This window comes from Chanos chanos, chromosome 11, assembly GCF_902362185.1.
Source record: "Chanos chanos chromosome 11, fChaCha1.1, whole genome shotgun sequence".
NCBI lineage: Eukaryota > Metazoa > Chordata > Actinopteri > Gonorynchiformes > Chanidae > Chanos > Chanos chanos.
Genome location: NC_044505.1, coordinates 1,696,364 through 1,707,500, shown reverse-complemented (window position 1 = coordinate 1,707,500; position 11,137 = coordinate 1,696,364). Strand labels below are relative to the sequence as shown.

The window sequence follows — 11,137 nt, the reverse complement described above, 5'->3', positions numbered from 1 at the left end:
TCCAGCCTGACTTTGACGGCGCTTTTCTGCTGAGAGGGTCTGAACCATCGTCCGTGTGCCAGCGCGTTTTCATTAACGGATGCTTTTTTCTAGACTGGGGTTTCAGTCGCTGCATTGAAATGGTTTCTCTTTGTCTCTGTCAGGAGAGTTTCAGTGACGGCACGTTCACATGGTAATGTCACATATGCATGTCATTTAGCTCACCGGAAAATTAGAAAGTGTTTGTTTTAAAATTGGATTTTAGAAGAGATGCAACACATGAATTTTCTTTTGTGTTAAAATTGAATATTGTGATGAGTGTGGCGTTGTTCTGACTCGGGGACAGCACAGTGGGTCAGGACTGGGCAGGGATGCGGTGGATTACCGCTGATCGTTCCTCAGATGGAATACAGCGACAGATTCATTTTGTCTGTCTTCTCAGATTATAATCCCACGCCGACCCAACCCAGCACAACTCTCCCCCGTCATCTGGGCCAGCTCTCTCTCTCTCTCTCTCTCTCTCGCTCTCTCTCTCTCTCTCTCTCTCTCTCTCTCTCTGTGGCCTAGTTAACTGCATATTACAAAACAAACAGAAAGCAGAAGACTACAGCAATTCACAATGTCAAATATCGTTTTCATCAACATCCCAGTCAGTCTCACCAAGACAAATCCTAACTTTAGATTCCTGAATTTTCCGTGGCATTTTGGAGTGAGCTGTGAGCAGTGGAATTTTTGAAGCCTGTATTTTAAGGTTTATATTAAGGTTTAGACATGAAATGAAAAAGTACCTGATGTTTTTTCTTATGTTTTATTTGGGACACAAACATTTGGTCACAAACACACTTATATGATGGGGTGCGTAAGGGGTGGTAGACACTGGGTTTTCTGTGTTGGCTTTCCCCACCGTGTCTCTGGTCCTACATTTCAGCAAGTGGTTTTTGGCCAGTTGAGGATTGTAGAGCCTTTAAGTGAAGATTTATACTGTTCCTTCTGTCTGTGATTTTTGTGTTTGGACAGTAGCTGACGGACAGCTCTCAGGGCCAATGAGACTGGACAGGGGAAGAGAGACCTCCCTACGGACCAATCAGGGATCTCACAGACCGGTGCTGCAGTCATCTGCCAACAGACGTACGTTCACACGTACACATGCTTGATGTGTCTGACGTCTTCGATAATTAGGATTGCAGTCATTCTAACTTTAAGTAGTCATTTATGTGTACTTTCAAAGTCCGATTAATCTCGTCACACAATCCGTAGATTAATCTTGTCAAACGATCTGCAGTGATACTGGGACTGTGTCTGTGGTTTACTGGTCAGAGTTAACTGGAATAGTTTTCATATTTTACTGGTCAGAGTTAACTGGAATAGTTTTCATATTTTACTGGTCAGGGTTAACTGGAATAATTTTCATATTTTACTGGTCAGAGTTAACTGGAATAATCTTCATATTTTACTGGTCAGAGTTAACTGGAATAATCTTCATATTTTACTGGTCAGAGTTAACTGGAATAATCTTCATATTTTACTGGTCAGAGTTAACTGGAATGGTTTTCATATTTTACTGGTCAGGGTTAACTGGAATAATCTTTATATTTTACTGGTCAGAGTTAACTGGAATAATCTTCATATTTTACTGGTCAGAGTTAACTGGAATAATCTTCATATTTTACTGGTCAGAGTTAACTGGAATAATCTTCATATTTTACTGGTCAGGGTTAACTGGAATAATCTTCATATTTTACTGGTCAGAGTTAACTGGAATAATCTTCATATTTTACTGGTCAGAGTTAACTGGAATAATTTTCATATTTTACTGGTCAGAGTTAACTGGAATAATCTGCATATTTTACTGGTCAGAGTTAACTGGAATAATCTTCATATTTTACTGGTCAGAGTTAACTGGAATAATCTGCATATTTTACTGGTCAGAGTTAACTGGAATAATCTGCATATTTTACATGGCATGACTCCATTTGTCAGCTGGTGGTTATTTGCTGGGAGAACCACTCACTCACTCACTCACTCACTCACCCACTCACTCACTCACTCACCCACTCACTCACTCACTCACTCACTCACTCACTCACTCACTCACTCACTCACTCACTCACTCACTCACTCACTCACTCACTCACTCATTTTCAAAGCCGCTTATCCTAATTAAGTCGCAGGGCTGGGAGAACTAGCTTTTGTGTAACAATAATAATAATAATAATAATAATAATAATAATGATAATAATTATACAAGTTTATTTAGAGCCCAGTATCACTATTTATAGTCTCAAAGGGCTTTACATGTCCATAACAAAGTCAAATCAAAATTATATTATTTATAAGTTAGAGAAAACAGACAAGTCTTGAGTGTGGTTTTAAAGGTGTGAGGAGCATTTGCCTCCATTGGGGAGGAGTTATGTGCTGCTGTGATAAAGGTGATGCAGGGGGGGGTGACGTTTGGGACCTGTGATTTTAGTCAAAGGGCTTTCGGGGAGTCCAGGCCGCCTGAGAGAGAGATCACAGAGAGGGGGAGAGATGCAGCGAAAGGAAACGGAGAAAAACCATCAGAGAACAGAGCACAGAGGTACAGCGCTTCTTTTCACTCGCACAACTTTACCACAACACCGCGGATACTCATCTCTGTGTCTTTACACCATTAACTACTGTTTTCACCCAAAAACTAGCCTTAATCGCCATATGAAGGAATGGTTCTACATATGACGAAATTTCTCTGTGACATCACGTAAAGCACTGTCGTTATGCTTTTATCTGCCATTTACATGCCAAAAATACGGTCTCCTCTCACTGTGAGAAAAAGTAAACGGAGAAAAATAATCGATAAATCAGTCATAAACGACACGGGGAGTTGGTGAAGGCAGAGGAGCCAGAGCCGCTGTGATGCGTTGGCGTCTGTGATGTGTTGGGGTCTGTCATGCTCTGTGTGATGGAGCTGTCTTGTTCTGAGACTGTAATCTGTCAGCTGGTTTCTTTGTGAAGTAAATGGAAGGTGCAGCAGAATAATCCGGATTACTGAACGCAAACTCCTTTGCGTCGGCCGGCGTTTGAAGGGGGTTTAACCGTCAGACGCTACGCTTAGGGAACAGTAGAGATGACACAGCGGCTTGGGGTCAAAGGTCACACTTAGGGGTTAGGGGCACGGTGGCAGCAGTCATGGGGTGTGCAGAGCCCGTAGAAACAGTAGTGCCCAGGTATGCTGTGGTTTTCTGCTGGTCAGTCAAACCGGGAACCTCCATCTCTTGGACTGCAGCCCAAGCACAATGTGCTACAGCCATTAGTGACTTTAGCCCAACTGAGCGTGCTCAGAAAAACAGAAGAGCAGTAGTGGATCCTTGTGGATCTCGTACAGATTCCTGATTCCGTGGGCTCATAGTAAACCGTTTCTTTATTTTTTTAAGATCTGATTCAGACAGACTCACACTTGCTTTTGGTGAAAAGCGTATGTGAATTTATCTGTAGCCCAGGAGGTGCATCTGGGCACACCCACACGATTTGGTCTCTTTGTTATTTTGAAAAGCTGCTTTTCTGTCGTTTCTCTTTGAGAAACATGCGGTTAGAGTGGCCGGAGTGTGACTGCAGTGAGAAGCTAAGACGAGGGTCTCATTGCTGTAGAGCCCGTCACTAAAACCAAACCAAGAGCATGTTCTTCTGCTCGACCCACTGCTGGACAGCTCCTCCCTCCGCTGTGTCGCTCTCTGTGAAAAGTTCAGCCGATGACATTGGAGTGAGGGATGTAAGGGGAGATCTGTAGACACGGTCGTGTGTTTAAAAGTCTCGACGGCTCCGCGGTGGAGTAACACACACATCACACGCGTCAAGTGACCCTTTTTTTTTTTTTTCGGAAGTCATTTTCGGACCGGGCGTGGGCTTTAGCGGAAGGGCGTGCTAAGGGTGAGTCAGAGCCAGAGCCAGGGCGCGGTTCGCCCAGCGGGCACAGGTCCAAACACAGACGGCAGCATCTCAGAGCATCTCAGAACTCGGCCAAATGGCTTTTTAAACCCCAGATTTGAAGCTCTGTGGTGGTCGCTGACGGGAGGGGTTTTTTAGGGCTATGCACGCTGTTCTCAGCCTACTAATTTCATCTGATTAGGTTGTTTAATTTCTGTGTACGCTGCTGGTTAATTTACACCCACATGAAACAAACGTTAAAATTATACAGACACAGTGTGGTTGTGGTTGTTGTTGTTGTTGTTTGTGATTACAGTGATTTTTTTAGTCATGCTGTTTCATCTCACAGTTTAATGGTCGTTTTAAGTTGACACACATGACACTAAACATTCCTGTTCCACTTCCTGTCAGATGTCACATATCCTGGGTCGACTTCCCCCTCTGAGAACGGCCTCAAATCGCACTCGGAGCAGAGGTCACGTAACCTCCAGGTCAGGGGGTCATCTCGGCCTCTTCACCCCAGGGGTTCTCCCCAAGAGTCACGCAGGCATCCCGGCATTCCCGGCGACGGGGGCAGGCGCCACGACTCTTCCTCCGGCGGCCACCGCGAGCCGGACGCGACGGAGCGGGGGAGGAGCCGGTCGTCATGGAGACCTGTGAGAGAGGTGTTGAACGTGGACAGAGTTCTGAGCGAGCTGGAGAGGCGGAGGCAGCAGCAGCAGGTGGGCAGCCCACGCTGCGCGCGCTCTGCCGGCCAGGAGAGGGCGCTGTTGGACCGCAAACAGAAAGGACTGATGACCATTTATGAGGATGAGTCTCGACACGAGACGGAAAGCCGCAGCTCCCAGGAATCTCAGAAAGGGACGCGGCAAGAGTCGCAGCCCAAAGGGGGCGCTAACGCATCTGCGCGCAGAGATAACTGGACCATCCAGCGCACGGAATCGGGTTACGAGAGCAGCGATCGGCTTAGCAGCGGATCCACTAACCCAGACTCTCCTGGCGTGGAGAATCTGGCTGGAAAAGAAATCCGGTCAACGCCAGAGGCTGAGCATCTGAGGTACAAAACCAAAAACAGGCCCAGTGTCTGCCAGTGCTAACCGATTCAATTTGAGTTCATTTACAAACAAATGATAAATACATTAAGATGAATTAGACTATGATAATTATGTGATTGACCTAAACAATGCAAGTAATTAAATGATACGCACTCTAACTGCATAAATTTCAAAAGCCCTGGATTGATGGTTTCTGTGTTAATTCACTGCTCTCTGTTTTGATCTAAGATCATAATTCTGTAATATTGCACAAAGTCCTCTAGCAGAATGTAACTGACATATTAGCGGTACAGTAAGATGGTTCACGCTGTGTTAATGAATTTTAATGCGTAGTTTGTTATCCTGACTCCTACGGCTGAGATCCGTGATGCTGTTCCCTCTGACAGAACTCTGCCTTTCCTTACAGCCGTGCTTATGAATGAGTAAAGGCAGTTTAATGTGAAACAGTGCTGCCTGCCTGTACACTCTGCCAGAGAGGCCCACAGACATGTGGGATACACTGACCCATGTCAGGCAGTGCGTAAAAATTCACTCTCATGTTTTGCTCCCAGGGGCCGGCCCGAGCCCAGGACTGACCCTGGGCGTTCTGCCTCTCTCTACCACAGTGAGTGACTGCTCCTCTCCATTCAATTGATTTGGTTTTTAAAGGAATGGTTTTTACAAATACTGCAATGACACTGTGCTTTGATACTGGGGTGAACTGTTGTCTTGATTTAGTGTGTAATGTCAGATCTCTGCGTGCTAGGTCACGCTAACGTTGTTGTGTTAATTACGTGTGCTAATTTCAGCAGGCCCTCAGAAACAGTGAAACTATTTTAAGCTGTATTCTAATTTTGTGCATCTGAGATGCTTTGAAGTTGTTATAAAAAGCAGCATGCCTCTTGGTGAAAAGAATGAAATCTGTTTAACCCACATAGTGAAACCAAAGGGGGGGGGGCGGTGTTTCTATGGTGACAGAGGCTGATGATAGCGCATAGTAAGAGATTATGATGGAATGAACCTGAGTGATGATAACTATGATGATGATGATGATGTGGATCTTCCTCACATATGCGCTGGGAATGACAACCAGCCTTGTAAAGCCGACATACAAATCAAAATCTTCATCTCTCCCTGATCCAATCTGCATATGCTCTTTATAAATAAGTAAATAAATAAATAAATGTCCATTTCCAAGAAGCCAGAGTCATGGAAATTGAACTTTTTACTCGGAGAAGGGAAAATCAATTTGCCTGGGCCAGTAAACAAACAGGCATATGGTTACTGTAAACAGAGACAACATAAGCCGACATAACACCATGTAGACATACAGGGAAACTAGAACGCGAGTTTCATCTTTGTTAGTTCAGGTGTCTCAGTTATATGTAGGGACTGACAAAACAGTTACAGTTGCAAATGAAACGCAAAAAAGATTTGGGCCTCTCTGTCTAGACGATAAACTCTAGTTTTACCCTTCCCAAGGCTTGTGTTAGCCGGAGCCCAAAAGCACTGGGTCACATGACCGTTAGCCTGGTGTGTTCCGCTGAGTGCCAGCAGGAATCGCTTACCCACTGTCTATTTATAAAACAGGACGACTTCAGTGTCTCTGCCTCCTCCACATGTGTGTACCCGTCTCTCCCTCTCTCTCTCTCTCTGCCTCTCTCTCTCTCTGCCTCTCTCTCTCTCTCTCTCTCTCTCTCTCTCACTCTCTCTGTTTCTCTCTCTTTCCGCCTCTCTCTCTCACTCTCTCTCTCTTTCAGCCTCTCTCTCTCTCTCACTCTCTCTCTATCTCTCACTCACTCTCACAGTATTTGGGATAGAAATCCCTTTGCTGCCACCATGTGTTCATTTACTGTAACAACATCCATGTTATTGTGCGTCATTTATTCTAGACCAAGGTTTGGGAGCCTCTACAGTGAGAAGAGCCAAACCATACAGCATTTTGTAATGAGCTCATTTTGCCATCTGAATGTTTTATAAATGTCCTTAAAGACTTTATAGTAATGACAGTGTGTTCTCAAGTGTAATCTCAACCGCAGTGATGAGTGAGAGACAGAGTAAACCAGACTTCTGATGTGTACAGACAGACACTGATACAACACAGGCCAACTGTACACAGTACAGTCAGTACCACAGGCCCCGTTTCATGCCCTGAAAGGATACAGGTTCATAGAACTCTAAAGCTGAACAATGCTGTCATAAACAACCCATTAACATGTGTATTAAACACTACATACATTAATCATTCATGAATTAAAGTGTGTTGAACATTAGGATCTTCTACTACACTGAGCATCTCGGAGATTCTTGTTTGACTGAACAAACTGTCATGTGCACAGTGAATGAGACGTATTATGAAACTTGACGTTTCCACAGCCTGGCTTGGATCCACCCTGCAGACTCAATCAATTACTCTGGTCATCTTTTTTCCCTTTTCTCCATTCGCTCTGTTTAGGGATTTACATTATATTTTTAAAAAATCCAGTTATGAAACTTGAGCCGAGTATGACACAGTTATGAAACTTGAGCTGAGTATAACACAGTTATGAAACCTGGGTTTAGTATGACACAGTTATGAAACCTGGGTTGAGTATGACATAGTCATGAAACCTGGGTTGAGTTTGACACAGTTATGAAACCTGGGTTTAGTATGACACAGTTATGAAACCTGGGTTGAGTTTGACACAGTTATGAAACCTGGGTTTAGTATGACACAGTTATGAAACTTGACCTAAATATGACACAGGCTTAGATGTCATCCAGTTAAATTCCATCACCCTGTATTTCTTATCAAATACAGTTTACACTTGTCACAGGCATCTGTCAGTCACACTGGTCCACGGGCCAATCCAGTCACCTTATGACGCTGTTTCATCACACATGAATGACATGTTATGCATGTGTCATGTCAACCATTTCAAATCACTGTGAAATTAATTTCACCGTCATTTCTGAGTGTGTTTGTTTGTTTAACTTCTCGAATCTTTAGGGACCGTGTACGGCCCCCAGGCATACACATAAAACATTAGACATTAAACTCAGTTTATGTAAAGTCATAAAAACACAGCATGGCCGGGGAGTGTTTGGTCATCTTGGTCGAGCATTAGTCTAGAGGATCAGTGGTGATTATAGATGATCAAAGCATTGTTCCGTTCTGTTTAAAAGGGGACCCGTGTGAATTTATGTCGGGAACTGTTGTTTTGATGTTTTTTGTCTTGTAGGTAAACATCTTCTGAAAAATCAGGCCAAGAACCCAGAGCAGTTGGCAAGATGCAGTCCAAGTTCAAGGTAGTGGTTCCAGTTCCGATGGCGTATGTACTGTCTGCAGTGTTTTTGACGGGGGGTATCGTCTGGGGATGTTAAATGTGAATGGTATTCTCTGCCACAGGAGAAAGCTGAAGTACGGAGGATCCTGCAGTTCCAGGAGAGGAAATAACACAGAGAGGGATCCGAACGGCACTGAACCGTGGACGGAGCCGCAGGAAGTTCCCGCGAGGACGTGTCACCCTCACCCTGACGCTGGCTCCCTGCGTCACCTCGCCAAGATCAGCAGCTCCGAGTGCAACAGCTCGGACGAACTGACCAATCAGCTCTCGGAGCAAGAGGACAGCGCCTACCGCTCGAGCACGAGCGAGACCGCTCTTCCCGAATCACCCCGCCCCTCACGCGCCGCCTACCCATTAAAGCCACACCCAGACTCTCCGCTGACCACTCCCCCACCGCACCCCAAACACACCCCCGGCTCAGCCAACGGCAGCCGCCCGCCCCCTTTCCGACCACGCCTCCTCCAGAGTCCCCGCCCCTCCCACAAGAGCACCGCTCCGGCCCACGCCGGAAACACCCACCGCAGGACAGAACCCGCCGGCACGTGGCCAAAGTGCTCGGACGTCAGCTCCAAATCCGGATCGGACCACGAGAGGGGCGATCAGGGGTCCACAGAGGGCGAGGAGAGGTCCCATGGCTCGGATCGTTTGGAGCGCCCGTCCACAGAGCCTCAGGGTCCCGCAGTGGCTCTGACCACCTATTTCTCAGTGGACAACTGCATGACGGACACCTACAGACTCAAGTATCACCACCAGAGGCCCCTGGTCTTCTCTCTACCTGACGCAAAGGCAGGAGGCCGCGGGAGTGAGCCCCGGGACCCCGCCCACTCCGCTCACACAGACAGCCACTCCTCATCTGAACACAGCAAAACCAGGCCTGACACAGGTACACCACCACAGCCACGCCCACACACGACAGTTTCAAATACATCTCCATAGATTTACCAGAGTCCCACCTGAGTGTAAAGTGGGGGTGGGTCAGTTCCAGACCTGGGGGCCCGCTATATGTGCAGGTTTGGGTTCCAGTCATAAGCAGTCAAAGTTTTTTTTTAGTTACAAGAGGTCTGAGAATGTTAGACTTGGGTGTGTGTTAAACCAAGACTGGACCAAAATACTGTTTGAGCGCAACTCTGCAGGTGAGAACTGTCCAGCCAGGTTCAAAACCCAGTCCACAGACGCAAAACTCCTTCAGGACAAATCTGAACTGCGCTTATGAGTGGAGCTCATCGTTCTAGCGATTTAGTCGAAAAGTTCTGAAGATTAAGACTTAAAGGCAGTTTGAAAAAAAAAAAAAACAAAAACGTTTTTGCCTGAGTGTCATCATTTTTGTCTTATATTCTGCGATCTTGTCTTTTCAGGTCACAGCAGCAATAAGGCCACGGCCAAATGGAACGCGGTGGTTCCGAAGGGTCTGGACGAGCATGGCTTTCTCTGAGGCCAACGGTGAGAACCCGACTTCACGTTTCAGCCCTCTTAAAGCTTACACGACCGGAAAAAACAATTGTATAGACATGACAGCTTAGTTTAAGAGAGACTAGAAAACAGAGAAACTTTTCAGTTCATCTGTGTTGAACTGAACACCTATCGGATAGTTCTTGTCTGAGCACCTTTACTAAAGTTCAGTTTTTCAAAATACTGTTTTTTCACACTTCTTTATCCTACTTCAGATAGTGACTACATAACAGAGTATCTGCTAAAACGTAGTCTAAATATTCAGAAAATAAATTACCATAGCGAAGTACAAGTAGTGCAAATCTATGCTTGACCGTCTTTAAAAAATGTTAAATGTTAAAAAGTTCCCTTTAAAACCAGAGAGGATCAGAATGACAAATCTCAGGAAACAGACTCCCTCAAAACCAGTGACTGTCCAGGTTACAACATTTTTGATGAAATGTCGTTTAACAGACTACATTTAACTAAGTGAGTGATCAGCAGACATTGTGACTTTTATTCGTTAGATTTCCATGTGGCAGTTGGTTTGACAACTCCTTGAGTTAATGGTACACGTTGAGAAAAGCTGTTACCCGTTTATAAGTCTTTATTTTTAACTACAAATTGTTTCCTGGCCTTTTTGTTTGAAGGTGTGATGTTGTGTGATAGGTGATATGCATCAGGCGTTTATACCGAAGAGCGACCTGGGAAAAAGAGGGTTGTTTTGACTCAGCGGGGATCTCAGAGAACCACATGCCAAATTCACCCTGCGTTCTCCTGTACAAACTGTGGAAGGTTCAACAGTTGGAGTGGATGTTCAACAGTTAACCACTAGATGGCAGTATGCACCTTGGCTTGTAAAAAATTTTTTTTTTTTTTTTTTTTTTTGCTTGCAAACATGGCTGGCCATATTCAGCGCTTTAGTTTAATATTACAGGTGATGTGAGTAATCAAAGAGTAAAAACTATTTGTCTTACAGACAAAAGGCTAAAATCGTGATTGTTTCCTGGAGTGTCATTTTGTCAAACATTGACTTTGTACAAACTCCTCAAGAGGCTGTTTATGGAGTGCCTTCTCTGAGTTTTTTCATGCAAAAGTTCAACACGATTCATAAAGGATCAGTATTGTAAAATGATGTCACCAATATATATTTTTGGAGATGCCTATGCATTTATTTTTATTCTTTGTTTAATAAACTTTACTCAAACATACACAGGACAGTTTCATTCTTGGTTTGTGTCTTCATTAGTAGCACTAAAAACACATGTGTTAATTTTATGAATCGCTTTCAGAAATGTAGTCCATGAAAAAGGTAAGTTTCATCACTCTATGAAGAATGCATGACCTCTAAAAAAATATGTTTTTAATAATCCAGAATCTATGTATTCCAGTACTCTTTTTCTTAAAGTGTTGTAGTATTTGAAATACTCTGTGGTGGTTTGAAATGATTAGACAGGCAGGACAGTGAGA

At 44.6% G+C, this 11,137-nt stretch overlaps 1 protein-coding gene across 1 annotated transcript in view; it reads left to right on the top strand.

Annotated features, from left to right (window-relative positions):
- The window catches only part of usp53b (ubiquitin specific peptidase 53b), a 19,834-nt gene extending 9,470 nt beyond the window's left edge, over positions 1 to 10,364 (top strand). Inside the window, exons 10-17 of the mRNA XM_030788252.1 lie at positions 1,000 to 1,107; positions 2,450 to 2,557; positions 4,291 to 4,936; positions 5,486 to 5,538; positions 8,135 to 8,201; positions 8,302 to 9,122; positions 9,595 to 9,679; positions 10,318 to 10,364. Coding sequence (XP_030644112.1) covers positions 1,000 to 1,107; positions 2,450 to 2,557; positions 4,291 to 4,936; positions 5,486 to 5,538; positions 8,135 to 8,201; positions 8,302 to 9,122; positions 9,595 to 9,671 — 1,880 coding nt within the window. The 3' untranslated portion in view covers positions 9,672 to 9,679; positions 10,318 to 10,364. The remainder of the gene's footprint in view (positions 1 to 999; positions 1,108 to 2,449; positions 2,558 to 4,290; positions 4,937 to 5,485; positions 5,539 to 8,134; positions 8,202 to 8,301; positions 9,123 to 9,594; positions 9,680 to 10,317) is intronic.
- Positions 10,365 to 11,137: the final 773 nt, after the last annotated feature.